At 42.5% G+C, this 23133-nt stretch overlaps 1 protein-coding gene across 12 annotated transcripts in view; it reads right to left on the bottom strand.

Annotated features, from left to right (window-relative positions):
* SCUBE1 (signal peptide, CUB domain and EGF like domain containing 1) overlaps positions 1–21713 on the bottom strand; it is a 297457-nt gene extending 275744 nt beyond the window's left edge. For all 12 annotated transcript variants that reach the window (XM_073316746.1, XM_073316756.1, XM_073316792.1 and 9 more), the window contains exons 1-2: positions 21504–21713; positions 18529–18651 (exon numbers count right to left, since the gene is read on the bottom strand). In XM_073316746.1, the coding sequence (XP_073172847.1) occupies positions 18529–18651; positions 21504–21690 (310 nt within the window). In that variant the 5' untranslated portion in view covers positions 21691–21713. The remainder of the gene's footprint in view (positions 1–18528; positions 18652–21503) is intronic.
* Between the last annotated feature and the right edge of the window lie 1420 nt (positions 21714–23133).

Raw genomic sequence — 23133 nt, 5'->3', positions numbered from 1 at the left:
AGGGCTGCTGTGGGTGAGTATTTCTGTCAGTAGACTAGAGGAGCCCCACTTTCATAGAATCATAGAAACATACCGCTGGAAGCACCTTCTGAGGTAATCTAGTCCAGGGGTTCTCAAACTTCATTGCACTGCGACCCCCTTCTGACAACAAAAATTACTATATGACCATAGAAGGGGGACCAAAGCCTGAGCCCTGCCATCCTGAGCAGGGGATTGGGGGGGCCAAAGCTCAAGGGCTTCAGCCCCAGGCAGGAGGGGAGGGGCACATAATCTGAGCCCTGCCACTCAGGGCTAAAACCAAAGCCTGAGCCCCACCACACAAGGAGGCTTGGGCTTTGGCCCTGGTCCCCAGCAAATTTAACACCGGCCCTGGTGACCCCATTAAAATGGGGTCACAACCCACTTTGCAGTCCCGACTCACAGTTTGAGAACCGCTGATCTAGTCCATCCCCTGCACTGAGGCAGTACCTATAAACCTAGACATCCCTGACAGGTGTTTGTCCAACCTGTTCTTAAAAACTTCAAGAGACAGGGATTCTACCTCCCTAGGAAGTATATTTCAGAGCTTAATTGCTTTTTAGTTATAAAAGTTTTTCCTAATATCTAACCTAAATCTCCTTTGCTGCAGATTAAGCCCATTACTTCTCGTCCTACCTTCAGTGGATATGGAAAACAACAGACCATCATCTTCTTTATAACACCCCTTAACATATTTGAAGACTGGCAGCAGGTCCACCCTCAATCTTTTTTAATCAACACTAAACATACCCAGGTTTTTTTAGCCTTTCCTCATAGGTCATGTTTTCTAAACCTTTTATTATTTTTGTTGCTCTCCTCTGAAGTCTCTCCAATTTGTCCACATCTTTCTTAAAGTATGGTTTCCAAAAACTGGATGCAATACGTCAGCTGAGGCCTCCCTACTGCCACGTAGAGAGAAAAAATTACCTCTCGTGTCCGTGCCTTAAATACAACACTCCTGTTAATACAGCCCAGAATATTAGCCTTTTTGCACCTGCATCATTTTGCTTCATATTCAATTTGTGACCAATATAACCCCCAGATCCTTTTCAGCAGTATTACCACCTAGCCAGTTATTCCCCATTTTGTATTTATGCACTTGATTTTTTCTTCCTATTTGCAGTAATTGGTACTTGTCTTCATTGAATTTCATCTTGTTATTTTGAGTTCAATTCTACCAAGGTGCTTTTGATTTCTAATCCTATCCTCCAAAATGCTTGTAGCCCCTCCTATCTTGATGGCATACTCTCCATTCTATTATCCAAGTCATTAATGAAAATACTGAACAGTGTAGTACTGGACCCAAGACAGACCCCTGTGGGATCCCACGTCCTCCTAGTTTGACAACGAACCATTGATAATTACTCTTTAAGTACAGTTTTTTAACCATTTGTTCATCCTTTAGAGGAATTTCATCTAGATTAAACACATAAAGAAGGAATGCAAATAGATCTAGAGTACAATTCTACCCCCGCAAAGGAAAATATTGCCAACATCTGCTGAGATATGAAGTCAGATATAAATCCTCAGCCCCCACCTGCACAAAATTGCAGTAAACCATCACCTACTTCAGCAAAGCACTTATGTACCCGCTCAACTTTAAGCACTGAATTATTCCATTGATGTCAACAAGACTATTCACAGGTTCATAATTGAATCTAAGCTCCAACTACCAGATAATCAAATTAGAACAGAAGTATTCCAGTGCGATATCCTTCTGATAAGAACAAGTGGGGGACCATGTATATCATGTAATAGTTCTGTATAACAGGTTTTTCAGTAACACTACTTACAATGGTTTCAGAGTAACAGCCGTGTTAGTCTGTATTTGCAAAAAGAAAAGGAGTACTTGTGGCACCTTAGAGACTAACCAATTTATCTGAGCATAAGCTTTCGTGAACTAAAGCTCAATTCATCGGATGCATTCATTTTTTTCCCTCTCTGTACTGAATGCATCCGATGAAGTGAGCTGTAGCTCACGAAAGCTTATGCTCAAATAAATTGGTTAGTCTCTAAGGTGCCACAAGTCCTCCTTTTCTTTTTACTACTTACAATGAATAATAAATTACTAGGCTCTCACCATTTCAAATTGTATTGGCGGAGGCAGTGAATGAAAATAAATTAAGCCCAATTTTCATGTCAGCACTGAACACAAAGTTTGTTTGTCTAATAAATTGAAAATGCAGGAATCAAAGCAATCTAAGGTCATTTTGTGTATTTAATAATATCTCTGATATTGCCATCAGAGGTTGTGCAATAATGCAATGTCAATATATATGAGAACTTGGTTCATGAATCTGATGTTATTCACAGTCGCAGATCGCATTGACTTCAGTGGAACTACTCCATTGTTTAGTGCTAAGCATGTTTAAGTGTATGCATGATCAGGGCCTTCCCTTATCTCCCCCCCCCCCCCCAAAAATAACCACACACCTCAGAGAGAAAAGCTTTCATCTTTCGCAACTTCCTCTGATGGAGGAGACACTACAGCAGGAAAATATCAAGATGATATCCCCAATTCAGTAAAGCACTTAAAAGGACCTAAGCTTACAAGTTAAGCACATATTTAAGTGCTTTTCTGAATCAGGCATCTGAACAAAATAGCAATACAAAATACCCTGGGGACATATTCCTCCTGCTAGGAGTCCTGGAAGTCCTAAGCGTGTAGGAAACCCTCACAACCTAAATATAGGAAGGGTGGTAGCACCACCTATTTTTAAGGTTGCCTGACATTTACCATAATAAGATCTATAACTTTGCCAAACGTTAAGCATTTGGGTTGTACTTTTGCATGCCAGGTGTCTGCCACATGCTAACAATTTCTGCAAAATTTCAGACAAATTAGTTCAGCCATTTCTGAGAATTAGACTAGGAGAAATAATTTTGCTTGCCCCTATTAAAAAATTCTGGCAACCATTTCTTTAAATAGTGCTAGTGTCCTCAGGCTTGAAGCAGAGACTTGAAATTTGGCCGGGGACTGGCCTGTGTGTCTTTGTGCCTTTTGCCATCCCCATGAAAATCTGTCCCAATTTAGCCAAATAATAAACCTTTGGATAATCTCAGTTTGTGCAAGCTAAATAGAGACGTCTTAGATTTTAGCAGATAAACATCTCCATATATTCCATTCTCAACGAACATGCGTTAGCCTTTCACAGCTTCTGGTGCAGACCAGACTGTGCATGCACCATTCCCTCACAGCTTGTACATACTAGTGCTTACCTCACCATAATTTAGGTCACTCAGGGGTGTGGAAAAGCCACAGTTACATAAATTACACCGACCTAAGCACTGGTGTGGACAGTGGTATGTCAGCAGGAGATGCTCTCCCATTGCCATAGCTACTGCTGCTTGGAGAGGTGGAGTAATTATGCCAGTGGGAGAGCTCTCTCCCGTTGGCATAGAGTGTCTTCACTAGCAGCTACATCGGTACAGCTGTGCCACTGTAGCCATTCTAGTATGGACTAGCCCTCAGGATAACTAAGAACATTCCCTCTAGCTGAGGGCTACGGGGCAAAGCAAGATTTTCCCTGTAGTTCCTGCTCCAGGCTGGGGTGGGACTGCCAGCAGAACTGAGAGCAGAGAAACTGGCTCTCCTGTGCTCTCAGTGACCCTCTCGCTGATGCTCAGGCCACACTGCGGAAGCTGCCCGATTTAAATGCAGAGGGGATGAGAGCCAGCCTGGAGGGAAAGAAAGGAGTAGAATGGGAGAAGGAGTACAGTCAGATTGGGACTAACGTGAGGAGGGACACTGCGACTTGGATCTGGGGTGATGGAAAGGAGGTTGGGATTGGGATGAGGACCCAGGGTTGGGGAAGAGACAGGACTGGGACAGAGTCACAGTGGAGGGGATAGGGCAGAAGCACAAAGGGTCTGACACCATTAGAGCACTCTCCCCCCCCAGAGCCTGGAATCGACCTGAAGATTCCCGAGTCTCACCATTCCTCTTCTGTGACGAAATATCTGTGAAAGCCCCTGGCAAAATGTCTCTCTCATCCATCACTAATGCTGGTCTTCAGATGACGACAATCTATTTATTTATTTCAGTTACTCTGTTAGCTCAAGGGGTGGGGGATCAAAATGTTCCAACCCTGTTGATGATCCATGTGGGTATCAATATAATGCCACATGATGGAATTTCTATTTTTTCCAGTTTCTTTTTTAAAAAGCTAGGAAATTATACACACAAGCTAGAAGAACATTATAAAGGATGCAAAGCAAAGCACTCAAAAAGAAAGATCATCTGTGCATATTCTCTAAGGTTCTCTGATTTTTTTTACATGTGAAAACTAATTTCCACCTTTGATTTAACAGAGTTTCCAGTCCTTTTATATTGATAAAGTCTTCAAAATTAACATCTACGGCTGAAAGTGTAGATATTTCCACTCACAACTTATTCACAAACATAGCCACCGAAGCCAGTCTTCAGGTTCACCAAAGCCCACAGTTAGAGGTCCCCAATCTGGGGAGATTCTCTGAAAGATCCGCATCTGGGAATTATACACATCTCTAACTGCTGTCTGTAATGCTAGGACCCCCACAAGCTCCCTCCTAACCTCAAGATGACAGCCTATGCTGACCTGCAAATGTGGACTATGACCATGATAAGACAGCCACCCAACTGCAGGCAGCCATCAAAGGCTGGCACAAGAAAGGATCAGACCCTGGAAGCATGCGCATACACCCACTCAATAGCATCAATCCCCTAACAGCAGGTAGGAAAAGAGAAGGCCATCTGGGGAGCAGGGAAAGAAGGGACCTGGCCTCCCACTCACCCTGAAGAGTGGCAGTAGCAGCCTCCCATGCACGGAGGAAACATGGAGCCAGATAAAAGAGAATCTTCTCCCCCACCAGCAAAAACTCCTTTTTTTTACGGGTAGGAATGAGGAAAGGAGATGCCTTAGGAAGCAAGAAAGGGAATCCCAGTGAGGACAGAAGCCGGTACTATGGGTATCACCAGTTGAGAGTAAGAAAAGATCTCAAATGGAAGAGAAGATAACAAGAAGGATTTGGGGGGATCCAGAGAAGAGAGAACAGAATACAAGGGAGAGAGATGAAAATGTAAAGAGGGAGAAAAAGAAAGGGAAATAAGATCATGTAACATGAGAGAGAGCAAGGTGCGGGCTAGGGGACAGTTAGGCAGACGAATACTAGAGCCAGTATGAAAGGGAAGGAATGCAAGGAAAGGATATGTTGCTTCGTGTAAAGAGATGGAGAAGAGGAGGGGAAAGAAAACTAAACAGAAAGGAGAAATACAGAAAAATGTTGCTAAGATAGACACAATGTATTAGATATATAAGAAGTGCAATAACAACAAAAAGACAAGACACACAACATTTAGGTTAATGAATTTTACGTATTCTCCCTGCAGACATCTCACACTGCATCTTTGACATTTGGGGAAAGGGATAGCTTTCTTTTAAATACTTATTTTACATCATCCTAGCTGGCTCAGTAATTGGAGGCAGTGACCAGTTATCTGTATTTATATGTGAATAAGTTTCTAGTGTATACAAACAACTATCTGGCAGATGGGGAGCTTAACAGCTATTTACAGAAGTGTCCTTGGAAAAATATTTTTCCATGTTGACAAATAGGTGTAGGGTTGTTGATAAATGAGGCACATTCCCAATCCTGGTATTTGTTTAGAGTATAGTAGAGTATGACAAAATTCATATTCAAGAAGAATAGTTTTGAAAAAATGTTAGGAGAAAATACTTTGTTCAAAGTAAAAAGGGGAGAGTTCCAAACTAGGGTAATGGGGGAGCTGTTCATGGTAGCTCCCATCTGGCAGACCACGGTGGTGCTCTGACATGTAGGAAGAATGGGTTGCGGGCTGGAAAGAGGACCTGAAAATAAATAGAAGGGAGGTACACCCCTTCTATTGTATATACGGTGGAACAGTCAGAATAGCTCAATCCAGAAGAGTAAATTGAAGGTTCAAATGAACCCTGCACAGGAAGGAAAGCGCTGCTCAAAGAATTAAAGGAGCAGCAGGAGAAAAGTTACCATAAGTAGCTGTTTCAGTTGAGCTGCAATGAAGTTCCATTAAGATTCTCAAAAGAGCATTTCCATGCTTAAAGAAAAGGAGTACTTGTGGCACCTTAGAGACTAAAAAATTTATTTGAGCATAAGCTTTCGTGAGCTACAGCTCACTTCATCGGATGCTTGTATGTTCCTTCCAACCTCCAGTAATCTCATGAAATTCCCATGAGATCCATCCCATGGAAAATCTGGGAAGTAGACATTTGTTGAAGTCAGTGCAAGGTAGAAAAAAACAGAATTATTGTGCTCAGATCAGATGGGCAGCTGATCACTCAGGGCTACATTCTCACACACCTACTAATATTGAGTAGTACTTTGGAAGTAGCTGTCATTGAAATCAATGGAGCTGCTCATAGAATAAGGCACTACTCAATGTGAGTAATGATGGGAGAATTTAATACATGGAGGAAAAAGCACCATGAAGTTGGGAAATGATGGAAATATCCCTTCTTCTGTGCTTAACTGACCCACTGCAAATCTATTTGACCAAAATAGACAACAGTTATCTCTGATATAGGGGATCCAGTCTGGCAAGAGAGCCACAATTCTAGGGTGATGCCAGAATTAGACACGCGCTATTAATGACTAATTTGGCAAGTCTAAAGAAGTGGTATACAGTAACGTATCAGAAGACCTGTCACTGTAAACCTACAACTACAGCAACTTCAGTACCCTAGTGTTCCCTAAGGCGCTCAAGATTATTGTACAACCAGCTCAGAAAGGATCAGATCAGTTATTATAGCTTCAACACCAAACTGAGACCAGATTATGAAAGGGTATAGAGACTAAGAAAGCCATAATAAAGGCTATACATTTACGACTGCAACTGCATACTTACAGGGAAAATACACGCTCGGTCTTATCTGCAGCAGATTTTCAAGGCACAGTACGTAGAAAAAGGAAGGAGACAATTTTTAATAACATTTGACCAGAGCTGTTCAGCAACCCAGAGAAAGCCTTTTGGATTGTTTAATTTGCTGGAAGGAGCTGCTGCAGCAGCATATTATGTCTGTATCTGACCAAGCCAAGTATTACCTACAGCAAATGTTTACAGGCAATAACGACAAGGCTATGCAGTGATAATACTGAGGCTGAAATGAGGCAATATTTGGAAGGTCCCAGAGGATGAACCTTGCTTGAGGATATGAGCCTAACCTATTGTAATGAGATGGGTCAACAACCAAAGGGTATTCTCTGGGGCAGAGCCTTTCCAGCAGATTGAAGCAGCCAGCCAGAGCAATCCCAAGGCAGCCAGAAAACACAAAGCATAAACAGGCAAGAAGGAATGTCTAATGTTTCAGAAACTAGAGAACAGCAGCCGTGTTACCACATCAGGTGATGTCATTGGTAAAGATGGTCCAGTACCAAGGATCTGCTGAGACTGGATTGATGGAACAACCTTGAGGTCCTGGGAAAAGACGGCATCATCACTCTATTCAAGGGGGTCCCAGAAGTCATTGCAATGACCCTTCCTTCTGTGGCAGTGAAACACACTATACAGAATGAGGTACCAAAACAGGAGTTGGGAAATGAGAACTCTGAGTGGATCTCTGGATTACCATTGGATTGACCAGTGCAGCTGCGGCTGTCTAGTACCGTATGGATGATATACAGACCTATTTTTAGATGGCATCCTGATGTAGAGCAAGGGTTTTAAGCAGTACATGGAAAATATTTTTAAAAAGTACTTGAGAGATTGCAAGACTAGGGGGTACAATTAAAAATGGTCAGCATGACCACCTCAGAAAAAGAGAAATCTGGTAGCTGGGAAGGTTAATTTCAAGAGAAGGGTATGGAGCTGACACTTGAAATATGGCCACCACCATTCAAAGTCTGAACACAAGAGATCAGAAATATTCCATGAGATACAAAAAGCTAACAGATTTCCTGAGATACTATTAAGGGTTCATTAGGTACTTCTCCAGTTGCTAAATCCTTACTGGGACCATTTTTAAAAGGACCTAATGAACAGAGGAACAAGAAACTTTCCACTTGCTTCCTGCCCAGAAAGCCACCAGGAGGCATTGGAAATGTAGATGAACAGTTTTTCTACCCCATTTGTGACCCAGTCAGAATTCAGCCAAACATTCATTTTAATCATGGTGTTAGCTAACGGGCTAGGGATGTTATTGTATCAGCAGTATGAGGATAAATTGCACATAATAGCCTTTGGGTCACAAACATTGATCCAGGTAGGAATTGTACTGCCACGTGCATTCCAGGAAATCAGAATTCCCTGCTTTGAAGCAGATTCTTACTGAATGGTTTAGGCTCTATCTGTACTGTGCTCCACACTTTTCTGCCATATTGAAAGGCAATGACCATGACAAAGCTAAATGCCTCACGCTACTGATGGGTATCAGATTAAAAGATTTCAATTTCATCATAAGCCTGGGAAAACTCAACATTGATGCAGGTTCTTTCCCTATATATGGATAGCCTATACTTGGGGTTAGTACAATGGCCATGGATGACCAGTAGACAATCCCATCTTGAGGAGAAAGTATACCAGATCCTTATTCCAGATACATCCAGACAGCAATGGGAGATGATCCCCTCCCTGACACCCTTCTTTCAGCCAAGAGGTGCTCAAAGTAACACAGAGCAAGAAACCCTACAGAACACTAAATCCTCACTGAGATGAGTAACTGAATGGAAAGGCAGAAAGTAAGCACTTATTGGACACAAATGGCAGCCGACTCCAGATGTGAGACTCTTGATAAAAGAATGAATCTGATTTAAGATTGAGGAAGAATTCAAACCTCATCCTCCCCCCAAAAAACAAACAAAACATCCATGATGTGCTACCAGAACTCTATAAACTTTTGCGTGGCATTGGATAGGTCCATCTTGGGAATGAATGTGTGTGCTCTTTGAGGCAGGAACTGTCTCATGCACCTGTTTGTACAATGCCTAGTACAATGGAGCTCCAATGTTGGTTGGGGCCTCAAAGTTTCTACTGTGACATGATAAATAAAATTCCATTCAGCACAAGAGCTATTCTATTAGCCACAAATGAAGAACTAGAATATATTAGCAATGTGTCAGTTATTTAATAGGGAAAAATTCAGAAAAAGCCCCCCCTTGCAGAATATTACCACCACTATCCTCTGCTAGCTCATCTGCACTGACATTTATACATTAGAGAGGAGGACTACAAGTACATTGTAGTGTATAATAAATCACACTCAGGTCTGTCCAACAACCAATCAAGTACAACAGCAGCTGACTGACTATTCAGAGACTATTCAGAGTTTTTTGTTATTTCCCTTGGCGGTATGAAGCCACTGAAGCACAGCATGGTTGGTTTGCAGGTAGAAACGCTGTCCCAAGACGTATCGGTGTAGCTTTCCCAGAGCGTACACAATGGAGTTACATTCCTTTTCGGTGATTGACCAGTGGCTTTCCCTCTCAGACAATTTTTTGCTGAGAAACATGAAAGGATGGAATTCTTGATCCAGTCCTTCCTGTATTAAAACTGCTCCCACACCACGGTTGGATGCATCTGTGGTTACTAGGAAAGGTTTGTCAAAGTCTGGGGCCCTAAGCACAGGGTCAGACATGAGTGTCACTTTAAGCTGGTTAAAGGCCTTCTGACACTCTTCAATACACTGAACTGCATTTGGCTGTTTCTTTTTGGTTAGGTCTGTCAGTGGAGCGGCGATTTGGCTGTAGTGCGGTAAAAATCACCTGTAATATCCGGCCAAGCCTAAGAAGGATTGGACCTGTTTCTTTGACTTTGGAACAGGCCACTTTTGATTAGCATTTACTTTGGCCTGTAGGAGATTGATAGTTCCTTGACCCACCTGGTATCCAAGATAAGTCACTCTGTTTAGGCCTAATTGACACTTCTTAGGCTTAACAGTTAGTCATGCCTCCCTTATGCACTCAAAGACTTTTTGTAGATGCTCCAGGTGTTCTGCCCATGAATCAGAAAAGATGGCCACATCGTCAAGGTAGGTGACTGTAGATTCTCCCAATCTTGCTAGGAGACTATCTACAAGTTTTTGGAAAGTGGCAGGTGCATTTCGCAGCCCAAAAGGGAGCACATTAAATTCATACAGCCCTACATGGGTGATGAAGGCTGACCTTTCCTTTGCGGATTCATCCAGCAGTACTTGCCAGTACCCCTTGGTTAAGTCTAAGGTAGAGATGAACTGGGCACATCCCAGTTTCTCCAATAGCTCATCTGTGCGTAGCATTGGATAGTTGTCTGGGAGAGTTAAAGCATTTAGCTTATGGTAGTCCACACAAAAGCGTATCTCCCCATCCAGTTTGGGAACTATAACCACTGGAGATGTCCATGCACTGTTAAAGGGGCGTATTACACCTATCTGTAGCATGTCCTGGCTCTCCCATTCTATCGCAGTTTTGGCTTGAGGAGACACCCGGTAAGGTTGGGTTCTAATTGGGCGAGCATTACCTATGTCATGGAGTGGTATGCCCTTTTGGTCCATCCTGGGGTGGCTGAAAACATCGGTGTGAAGCTAGTGCACAGCTCCTTGATCTGCTGTCGCTGCATACGTCCAAGGGTCATGGAGAGGTTCACCTCTTCCATGCCACCGCACTGTTTCCTTCATAGTAGACACCTTCAGGCCACTCAGCATCATTTCCTCCCTGGGCTGTAAACTGACAAACCTTTAATTCGCTGGAATAAAAGGGCTTCAGAGAATTAACATGGTACACTTTAGGGTTGAGGTGGGGGATGCTATGAGATAGTTAACTGCTCCCAGGTGCTCTTGGACCGTAAATGGCCCTTCCCACGATGCTTCCATCTTATGGGCCTGGGGGGGCCTTCAAGATCATGACCTGGTCCCCTACTTTGAAGGAATGCTCTCTGGCATGTTTATCATATCAGGCCTTTTGCTCTTCCTGAGCATCTGTTAGGTTTTCTCTAGCAAGGGCTGAAGAGTCTTGGAGGGTGTTTTGTAGGTTGTTTACAAAGTCCAGAATGTTAGTTCCTGGAGAATGCGTCAACCTCTCCCATTGCTGCTTCACCAACTGTAATGGCTCCTTAACCTCGTGGCCACACACAAGTTCAAATGGTGAAAACCCTAAACTGGGATGTGGTACAGCTCTGTAGGCAAAGAGCAACTGCTGCAACACTAGGTCCCAATCATTGGAGTGCTCATTTATGAATTTACGTATCATGGCCCCCAAAGTCCCATTAAACTTCTCCACCAGGCCATTTGTTTGATGGTGGTAAGGAGTGGCAACCAAGTGGTTCACCCCATGAGCTTCCCAAAGGCTTTTCATGGTTCCTGCCAGGAAATTAGTTCCCGAATCTGTAAGGATGTCAGAGGGCCAACCTACCCTGGCAAAAATGTCTTAATGCCTGGCACACACTTTTAGCCCTGGTGTGCTTAGAGTTACTGCTTCCAGCCATCACATGGCAAAATCCACGGAAGTCAGTATGTACTGCTTTCCTCTGGGTGTCTTTTTCGGAAAAGGACCCAGAATATCCACAGCTACTCGCTGAAATGGAACCTCAATGATGGGGAGTGGCTGGAGAGGGGCTTTGACCTGGTCTTGGGGTTTTCCCACTCTTTGGCATACCTCACAATACCGGACATAGGTAGAAAGGTCCTTGCCCATTCCCTCCCAGTGGAAGGACTTCCCCAAATGGTCTTTGGTCTTGTTCACCGCAGCAGGCCACTAGGATGATCGTGGGCTAAGCTCAAGAACTTGACCTGGTACTTAGTTGGAAGTACCAACTGTCTTTGAGGATGCCAGTCTTCCTGGTGCCCACCCAAAAGAGTTTCCTTGTATAAAAGTCCTCTTTCTACAACAAACCGGATCGATTAGAAGAACTGAGTGGTGTTGCATTGTTCTGTGCTGCCGTCCAAGCTCCCTGGAGGCTTTCATCTGCTTCCTGCTCGGCCTGGAACTGTTCTCTTGATGCTGGAGACATCAGTTCCTCACTGGGTTGTGGACTTGGGCTTGGTCCCCCTGGAAGTGATGCAGGTGATGCGGGTGTTTCTGTTGACTGTGAACCACTCTCTGCTGGTGCACTATGTTGTGTTTCAGGCTCCGGTTGAGCCTCTTGCGCTGGTTTAGCTGCTGCTGTCAGTGCAAGCTTGGGGGTGCCCTCTGATGTTGGAGTTGCTGATGGGGTTGCAAGCTCTGGATTCAGTGCTGGCAATGGTTCTGGTGCTGGTTGCTCCACCGGGTCCAGTTCTGGGACTGGATCTGGCTGGGTCTCTGCAACTGGATCCACTACTGCTGTTGCAGACGTTGGCATGGGGTCCAATTCCACCACCTCAGTCTGGGTCTCTGGTAACACAGACTGGGCCCTTGTAGAAGGCTCAGGAACAGAGCTATGTGTGAAGGCTTGCTTAGCCTGGCTGTGGGTGACCATTCCCATCCGCTTGGCTAGCTTCACATGGTTGGCCAAGTCTTCCTCCAGCAGCATGGGAATGGGATAATCGTCATAGACTGCAAAAGTCCACATTCCTGACCAGTGGATAGGCAACTTGGCTGTAGGAAAGTCAAAAGAGTTTGACTTGAAGGGTTGCATAGTCACTTGGGCCTCTGGGTTGATGAATTTGAGGTCCACTAGAGATTGGTGGATAGCTGACGCTTGTGCTCCAGAGTCCCTCCACACGATAACCTTCTTCCCGCCCACACTCAAAGTTTTGCTTCACTCTGAGGATATCTGGGAGGCATCTGGGCCTGAGGACCTCTGGTGTGACCCCGGTGCAATGAACTGCAATCTGTTGGGGTTCTTGGGGCAGTTGGCCTTTACATACCCCAGCTCATTACATTTAAAACATCGCCAGCTGACTGGTCACTGGGGCGAGGTGGGTTGCTGGAGAATGGTATGGTCGGACAATAAGGTGTCTGGGATTTTCCTTGGGATGTAGTTGGGGCCTTGGGCTGCCCCCGGTGGTAGGATGTGGTCTCGGGGTGTCCCTTCTGGTATCCACCCAAACTGCGACCATGGTTGTTCCTCTTTGCTACCTCCACCCGTTTTGTTCCAATTTGCCCCACCTCTCTGAAATTCTGGGACTATTCATACTGATCAGCATAAGAAGCAAGACTTTCTGATGAGTCCATTTTCTTATCCCGCAAACACTGTTTTACATCATCATTGGTCATAGTCAGGAACTGCTCCTGGACAACCAAATCACACATTCCTTCAGAGCTAGTTACACCCCTTCCTTTGACCCATTTATCTAACAGATCCTTCATCTGGTTTACATAAGCCACATTACTTAGTCCAGCCCCTCTCTTAAGGGCTCTAAATTTCACTCTATAAGTTTCAGGTGTAATTTGAAATCGCTTCAAAACCAAATCATTGAATTTACCATAGTCAGAAGCATCCTCAATAGGCATCTTGTTGAATATGTCCAGAGCTCTTCCAGTCAATTTTTCTACCAGTGTGGTCATCTTGTGATCTTCAGGAATTGCATAGAAGGTGCACAGTCTCTCAAAGGTGATGAAATATTCATCATACTGTGGACACACTCATTCCCATTTGTGGATTTTTGGGGAGGTGGTGCCAACTGCTGAAGGGCTTTGTCCTTTTAACTTCATTATCTCCAGTTCATGCTTCCTCTCTCTCTTTCCCTCTCTTCCTGAGCATGCTGCCTCTCTTTTTCCTTCTCCTTCCTAGCAGCTTTTTCGCTGGCCACTTGTGCATCAATCTCCATCTGTTTTAATTCCAGTTGTCTTTCATGTTCCTTCTTTCTTTCTTCAGCTTCCAATTTGGTTAAAACTAGTTTCTTTTGGACATCACTTTCCATCATCCTAGCCTCCCTCCGCTTAGCCTAGCCTAACCCGAGAGCTAGAAAGAAAAAAAAAACCTAGCTTATGAATTCCCTTGCTGTAGCTTAACTACTCTGCCCTGAGGCAGAGAAGAAAGAAACAAACAAAAAAAGTGTCCTTTAAAAAAAATCCTCCCTGACTTCAAGCAATCAAAAGAAAAAATATTTTCTTTTTAAAATCCTAAGGTCTGTGCTTCATGTTCAAAATTATCCCACTGTGCCACCACCATATCAGGGTTCCCTCCCCACTCTGAACTCTAGGGTTAAGATGTGGGGACCCACATGAAAGACCCCCTAAGCTTATTTCTACCATCTTAGGTTAAAAACTTCCCCAAGGCACAAATCCTTCCTTGTCCTTGGATGAGTACTGCTGCCACCACCAAGTGAGTTAGACAAAGATTCAGGAAAAGGACCACTTGGAGCTCCTGTTCCCAAAAATATTCCCCCAAGCCCCTTCATCCCCTTTCCTGGGGAAGCTTGAGAATAATCTACCAACCAGATAGGTAAACAAGGTGAGCACAGACCAGACCTTGGGTTTTTAGGACACTAAAACCCAATCAGATTCTTAAAAAACAGAACTTTATTATAAGGAAAAAAAGTAAAAGCACCACCTCTGTAAAATCAGGATGGAAGGTAATTTTACAGGGTAATAACACTTAAAACACAGAGGATTCCCCCCTAGGCAAAACTTCAACGTTACAAAAAACAGGGATAAACCTCCCTCTTAGCACAGGGAAAATTCACAGGCTAAAACAAAAGATAATCTAACGCATTCCCTGCTATTACTTAGTATTTCAGGAATATTAGATGTATCATTTCAGTAGGAGCTGGATTATTTGCTTGGTCTCTCTCTTTGTCTTGGAGAGAACACACACAGAGCACAAAACAAAGCCTTTCCCCTCCCGCCCCAGATTTGAAAGTATCTTCCCCATTGGTCCTTCTGGTCAGGTGCCAACTAGGTTAATTGAACTGATTAACCCCTTACAGGTAAGGGGATTCTGTACCTCTGGCCAAGAGGGATTTTATTTTACTGCATACATAAAGGTTGTTACCCTTCCCTTTATATTTATCACTCACACACACAAACAGAGGATATATGTTTAATGCCATTTTAAAATGTTGAAAGTCACATTTCTATAAAGAAAGGGAGTGGCTTCGGACCATAGAAGAATAAGGCCATAGTTCAGGTACTTATGAGTATTAACATATAATTTAATATTTGGACCCTAGAAGTATATTTTAAACACCTTAACCTGGGTAGTTTGTTCAAAGGGGATGCAAAATTGCAGGCTGGACCAGGGCATAGGAACTGCTCTTTGTGGCTCCTGTCTTCATATCTAGTAGAGCAGCAGGAGCGTGGGTGGGAGCAGAAAATGCCAAACTAGGGAGAACAAAAGAGGGTGAGAGACACAGAGGGATTGGGGGACCTTTCCCCTTTATTGGGAAAACTTGGACAGTCAGAGAAGCCCAGTCCAACCGAGGTTCATGGAAAATCAAAGTTTAGAGGAGCTCTGTGCAGACAAGAGATCCCTACCCAGAGAAATTAAGGATCTGCAGGAAAAGTTACTGTTTCAGTCTAATTGCTAAAAGGTCACTTCAGGTTCTCAAGAGAGTGTTTCTGCACCTGTAAATTTCTTCCAACCCTTTTGTTTATAGAGTAGCAACATATGCACAGATTCCAGCACAAGACACTGGGCTCCACTTTTCCTACAGCAGAAGAGACAAGTATTAACATTAAGATCCTACTTTTTTATTTTAAAATGACTGACTAGATTTTAAAAAGTAAACAAATATCATGGCCAGATTTGTGAGTTTGTATTTTTTGTGTAGACAATGTGGGTGTCAGACCAATTGTATAAATACATAAATCAAGTATGTTTTCAATACCTCCCCTGTCCCCAAAAATGTCATTTCCATTGACTCAAAAAAAAAAAAAATCTAAGGCAGGCCCTCGGAAAAAATGTTACCGTGTACAGTGGAACCCATTTACAATATATTCAACAATTTTAGTGAACTCTATTTATGGTTTATAAATCTTGATTTGTTTCAGTTCATTACAGCATGTGAGCTGCAGTTCCGATTATGGGGAACCCCAGCTTATTGTGTAAAATTTGGTTCAATGGAGAAAGCAACTTCACTATCAGAGGGTTGCCTTGTGTTTTTTGTTTTGTTTTGTTTTTTAGGAAGTTAAGCAATATATATATGATGGTTCTCACTGGCATATGTAACAGACACTTAGTGAGACAACATTATCTTTCAAAATGACCTCTTGTTTTCATAGGTAATAAATTTCAGTAGATCAAAAACCATTTGGAAGAACTCCGATATAAAGAGACAGAATAATTAATTGTTCCAGTTCTGGCTTTGACACTGTAGATATTATTATTTGTCATATTTCACCTGGAGAATTATCTTTGTTATCACAGACATAACAGCATGTATCTTACAAAATAGCTTTCAGGAGTTTGGCTACTGGCAGTATTTGTCTTGTAGTAATGTATTACGTAACAATCAATGCTGTTGCTCTATTTTTCTCTCTGTGGTTTTTGTAAGTTTGACTTGAAGATGCAAAATTAATTTATTCTTGCTGAGTAGCAGACTGGGAGATAGATCTTAGCTCTGCCACTGAGTTGCTGTGTGACCTTATATTAACCTCCCTCTACCTAAGTATACTTATCTATAAAAAAAGCATAATGATGTTCACCCACCTTATCAGGGTCCTGTGGAACTTTATTAATGAATGAGTCTCTCGATCTGTTTGCAAGAAAAAAAACTCTAGCTTCCAACAAACAGCAGTTCAGAGATACTACAGCACCAAGAGGTGGACAGTAAGAATTTATTTCGGTCAATTTAAACCCAAGACAGAAAAATATGACAACCACAAAAATGCTTTATGAGGGTGCTTGAACAAACATTTTGGAAGTCCAGTGAGAATAATATGTGGTTTCAAATTTTTGTGGACTTCAGCAAAGTCATTTTTAGGTCTTTAATCTTTTTAATAGTGTAACAGTATAATAGTATACTGCACTAAACAATTTGAAAAAGTTGCAGACTGCTCTAGAAAAACATACAGATTTGGAAGGGAATTTATAACACTGCTAAGCATCTACAAGTGAAAAAAACAAAAGAAACCCCCTGCATCCTGCAGTGACTATAATATTCATTCTTGCTAACAAAAGAATGATCTCTCTGGTGAAGTACAAAAGACAAGACAGAATGTATAACATTTGAAATATTAATTTATATAATGCCTATCAAAATACCCTACACACTTAGAATGGATTAACTTAAAGACGAAAGTAAAGCCACCATTAAAGTCAGTATAAATACAATAAACCCAATGGCATGCCAAAGGCTCCTTGAAATAAAAAAATGGGCTTTAAAAATGGCTAATTCTATAGCTTTGTACAGATCAAGTAGGGAAAGTGTTCCACAGACCTAGAGATACACGCAATCACTTTATATACACATCATTTCAAGAGCCCCTCAAAGCTTTTGTTTTTTTGCAGTTACAGTCCTTGTCCTATGGAAATCAAGGGCAGAACTTCCACTGACTTCAGTGGGGGCTGGATCAGGCTCTTGGTGAGGTTCCAGAAACTCAGGAAAGTTTATAGTCTCTTGATAACATCAGTAAATCAAATGTAGGATGAGCTGGACAACTGGGTTTCCTACCGAACTGTAATCATTGTAATTCAAAGGGAGAGAGAGAACTTGTCACTTACACAAGAACAAGAGGACACTCAATGAAAATGAAAGGTAGCAAATTCAAAACCAACAAGAGAAAATATTTTTGTCATATGATACACAATGTGCTGTGGAACTCATTATCCCAAGATATCATTGAGCCCAAAAAGCTTATGAGCATGAAATAAAAAACCTTGGATACCTACATGGATAACAAGATCATGCAGAGCTATAATAGCACATATGTAAAAAGGGGCTTTGGAATATATATAAACCTGGACTCTTCAAGGTTTATGCCAATGTCTAACTTTTTGGGTTTCGGGGAAAACCTTCATGGGCAGGTTGGAGAAACAGGTTAGCCCATGACTGCCTACAGTTTTCTGCATCTTCCTCTAAAACATCTGGTATTGGTCACTGCCAGCAATGGGATACTGGAGTACATAGGCCAATGGTTCAGTACAGCATCTTATGTTACTACCTGTCTTTAACTGTGGGGAATTTTAAAGAGAAATAACAACTAGGTCATAAACTGTCTCTCCCATCACTGATTTGTGTGATATGAGAATTAGAAAGGAAGGGCTAGAGATCTATTCCCTCCCTCTCCCCCGTAACCACACTCTGCAGTTCAGGGTCACTGCTTAGTACCAGCCAAAACTGTTTGGAGTGTTCCAGGCTCAGATCCCTCTCCACCAGGGTTATGATCACGTGATTTGAATAGGACCTTTTTAAACACTGAAAACTAAACACCCCCGTGCGCTTCTTGGAACATTTTTGTTTAAAACCGGATTGGCTTTAATAGAAGACGATTCTCCCTGGTTTTATTTTTTAAAGCGGACTGTAGGACTCTATGTTGTTGAAGCAGAACAATTAGCAGAAGCAGCAGGGGATGCTTGCCAATAAACACCAAGATTTGAGGTTAAGCAGCTGTAAATCTACATTAATCGTTTGAGGAATTCAGCTATTTACAGAGCAAACAAATAAGAAGGGGGGGGGGGGAAGAAAGAGGAGCTATCCTTACCTTCACATTGTTTCCCTTCTCCTTTATAACCTGGTTTACAGATGCATTTGTAGGATTTAGGTGTATTTTGACATATTGCATCAATGTGGCAATCGTCTGTCCCTTCGGCACATTCATCAGCATCTGTAATCACAGAATGAACACATGAGAGATATAAGAAGAGATCTCAACAGTGAGAGATCAGAAACCCCTTTACATGGGCACTCCAACTGAAGAAGTTGTTTAGTCGACTGACTTCTGAGTCTCACTATGAACAGAGGGGATTATTTTATTTGGTTATTGTTGCTGCTGTTGTTCTTTTTTACTTGTTTAAAAATATCCCAACCTTTAATTCTCTAAAGCTAGTTTTATTCCTCCACAAAGGCACAAAGGCTCAAAACTCCTTCACATGCATTAGGAATCAAATCAGAAGTTAGAAGTTTTGTATCTACACAGTCTGTAGTGTAGATCTACACTGGAAAAATGTACACACTAATTTCAACCAACTCTATTAGTCTGTCTAATCAAAATAAGAGATGATTTAAGTGACCGGGAAAAGGAAATTTGGATATTGCCAGAAAACATCTCTTTTAATTTAGAAAGACAGATACCTGTTTAAACAAACTACCTTAGCAGGGCAATAAGAAAAATATTTGAAGAGTCAAACTACATTAATCCTTTTTATTAAGGGGCCAAAAAACCCACCCCAAAACAAAAAACAAAAACACACCCAACAATGAATGGGAGAGCATAGGGAACTCCAGAAATTTGTGGGGAGAAGAGTAACCTGCAGTAAAAGTATACATACCCCAAAACTCATTTAATAGAAACTGTATGTTCAACTTCTCTGAACGTTCTCCTTTCAGAGTCTTTAATGATGTGTAGACTTTTAAAACAAGGATACAAGATTCCTTTTTTAAAAAAAGTACCCCCTCCCAATGATGAGCACTAGTTTTCTCCTTAGATTTTTTAAAGGGGGGGGGAATGGGTTGAGAAGAAGGGAATGTTAATGAAGTGAACATATAAAGACAAGCTAACCCTTTTCCCTGACGTTCTGCGGGTGTACATGGGAAAATTTAAAATCCAGTGACAACTACACAAACTTCCTCCTTTCTCCATCTACTGTAGTTGAATGCATGAAGTGACTGTCAGAGAAGAGGCAATGAAGTTGCCAAGGGGGAGGGAAATGACTGACCCTTTGGAAGAATGTCAGTTTCTGTGGGAGATGGGCCCTCCAAAGCCTCAGCGCTAACGGAAGAAAGTGGCCATGGGCTATTGATTGCTGTCTTAATGTCAATAAGGAAAATCCCCCTTAGTGGGAATACACTTCAAATGGATTTCCTCACAATTTAATGCAGTAGGCACATCTGAGGCTCCCTAGCTAGACACACTCACCCACACACGTAGAGGGAGCCCTCTGATCAGGAGTAATATTTTATGATCTGGGTAACAGTTAAAGCACGATAAAGTGAAGTTAGGATTTATGCTTATAAAGTAACGGGAGTAGGGGCGGGGTGGGGCGGGAAGAAGGAATCCAGTGACATCCATGTGCAGTTTGTTTCATGCCAATTAGATTAACAGATCCTCAGAAAAGGTGCAGTAAAGTGAAAACAGTTGTATTGAAATCCTAACGCTAATTGTTTCAGAAATGCTCGCTCAGCCATCTCCAGTGATGAAACAAGGATCCTTCAAAGTCACCGGGGACAGGAGGGGCTATTTGGAGGGAGGCGAATAATCAGATATTGCACACATCAGAGAACTTTGCAAAGAGGGGGAATAAAGGACAGAATTGCTTTCAGGATGCACCTTCACTTTCCTTTAAGAATCTGAACCAGCTAAACAACAAGGAATCTGGATTTTTTTTTAAAGGAATAGGAAGAAAAAAGTTTTTTCCCCCACTCGAAAGCAGAGTATTGTGTCTCCTTGAGAAACGCAGGGCTGTAATCGGGTTCCTTCTTTCTTTCCCTTTCGTTTATTTTAGCTGCTGAGCCAGTTCAGATCTAGCTGTGATTTACGTGAATTCGCTTGGGGAGGGTGGCTGAGGGTATTTTGCTGAGATCAGGCACAGATTCAGTCAAGCACAAAAAGAAGAGAAGATTTTTTTAAAACGCCTTGGTTCATATTTTTGACTCATTAAACTGGCACCCATCTCCCGTCAAGATCAGCAAAAGTGACAGCTGGGCTCTTTATAATGCCGTCAAAAATTTAAACTGCATTGAGCCAAGGGGGACATTTCGCAGCAACCAGAAGATGCCTGGAAGTCAGGCTTGAATGCCAATGAGTCAAACGAAAAAGGCAAAATCAAATATGAGCTTTTCCCCTGCTACTAATTTCACGTTGTCTTTCTTGGGCTACAATAATTTGTACACGGGAGGCGTGCATTTTGCTTCATCAATCCCCTTACATTTTGGGAGAAGCGATTAAAAAAAAAAAACTCCCTCAAGTTTTTTTTAAAAAAAAATCAAACTTCGAGAGCTGTATGCAGCTTTACCAACAAACCAGATAAACCCCCACTGGTTTACAGCATTTCTGTGCAGATTTTACAACGTAGCGAAGTTAATATTTCAAGGGGGGGGGCTATTTAAAAGGTATAAGACAAGTGGAGGGTAATATCAGGTCTTTAGGTTAATGGAAAGACACGGGAAACTTTAAAATATACAATACCTAACCTTTTCCTTGCACAGAACCTAGATTTATTTGCACCACTTATCTATTTTCACAAGCACTTATGGGAAGTAACTTTTAAAAAAAAAAACCTTCCAAAAAGTCTCTTTGAATATAAGAGCATCAAACACAGAGAACAACTCGTCCCCACAGCAACTTTTAAAGCCCTTCGCAATATTAGCAGCAAAATCAAAAGAGGTCTACTCCTCCCTCCTTCCCCACACCTTTATAGAAATAAGAGGGGAGGGAGAAGAAATACAGTCCCTTCATCAGCAATTGCTTTCCACAACCCGCGTCTAAAGAAAGAGGAGTAGGTGAAAGATCTCTCTTACCTGGGACCCCATTGCCTCCCGCAAACCTGCCAGTGTAGAAGAGAGCGAAAAACAAACAAAAGTGCCATGAAAAACAAACAGTCCCCATGATAATGATATGATTCAATGCAGTTGGTGTGTTTCTTTGATAAGAGACGCGCTTGGGACTGGCAGAGGGGAGCCAGAGAAACTGACGCGCTGACAGCATCCCGCTGATTCGCAGAGGGACCCGGAGGGTAGGCGGGACGGACGGGGAGGAATTGCCAATCCCTCCTCGGGCTCTGGAGAGAGGGGAGGGGGAGGTGGAAAGGCAGAAGAGGGGAGGGAATTAAACTCTTCCCAGAGCCTTTTAGGAGAGATTTGTATTCCTCGCCCCCCCCTCCCTCCCCAGCCCTTCGCTCTATTCCCTCACTTGTCCTTGCAACCTTGTACTCGTTCCCACAGGTAAGAAGCACACAGGATAGGGCTGGGGGTGACTGGTTTCATTGCCACGAGTCATTTTTCAATACTAAACACTGGGGACACTCAGTGGAAAGTTCCCCCCGCTTAAATATTCAAGGATCTAATCTGACCCCTTTTCACTTAGATCTGGTGGGAGGGGGGGCTTTTCTTGGTGAAATAACACCCCACACACACACTTCTCTGCCCCCCTCCCCGCCCTTTCGTGCTGTAGAAAGCTTCCCACATCACATCTGCTGCAAGAGTCTCAGGTACGTCGAAAGTCCTTAAGGAGCCTTAAATGTTCTTGTGGCTACTCAGCCTCTGCCCCCTCGGAGGGTTTCAGTGACTCCCTGCATTGCAAAGAAATGGCTCCTCTCAGAGTAAAGGCAGGAGGCTTTGAAGACAGACAGTCCAGCAAACCCAACAGCAGATCTCCTTGACAACCAATAAGAGGGATTCTCCCCCCGCCCCACCACCCTTCCTGGGCTCAGACTAAAAGAAAACTTTTTTTTTTTTGTCCCCTTTGCCTTCCCCAGCCTCATCTAACTCTTAGTGTTGTCTTTTCCACTTGCCTCGGGTCATTACCAGCCACTAGATTTCCATAACATTTTAACAGAATTCTAGGGCTTTAGTACAGACAGAATAGCGAGGAAAACGATCTCGATTTGTTTGACCATCCCAACACAACTGCGAGAGTTTTCTTACCACTGTCGTTTTACAAACTAAGTCCAAACTTCAGGGATTCAGAAACTATGGATTCATGCAGCTCTGTTGCACAGAGGGAAACTGTCACTTGTCTGTTAATGCAGGTAACAAATATAGCTCCCATCTCAAGTCCCCCAAAGGTTGGAGACTCGGAGTTTGTATTTATATTCTACTCTCGACGATTTCCATGCCGTAGAAAACGTTCTCCTTCTCCCCCCACCAAAAAAAATTGATGTAGCTGGATACATTTTGTTCAGATCGTATCAGTTTCACTCTCTCTTCTGCGAAATATTTTGCTTCAAACGCAAACACTGAGAGCAGCTTTCTTTCGAAAAGGGTAATCTGGCAAATGTAAATTTTGAACCACATATTATTTTTTTAAGAAGAATTATGAAATGCTTTAAAGATATATCTTGTTCAAGCTGATTATAAATCAATGTTTTTTACAGATACCTCCCCAGTGAAATACTGGCTACTGTAGACTTGTTTTTCACCATTTGAAATC

This window comes from Lepidochelys kempii, chromosome 1 (genome assembly GCF_965140265.1).
Source record: "Lepidochelys kempii isolate rLepKem1 chromosome 1, rLepKem1.hap2, whole genome shotgun sequence".
Taxonomy (NCBI): domain Eukaryota; kingdom Metazoa; phylum Chordata; order Testudines; family Cheloniidae; genus Lepidochelys; species Lepidochelys kempii.
The sequence above is the reverse complement of the archived record's forward strand: the minus strand, read 5'-3'. Positions and strand labels throughout refer to the sequence as shown.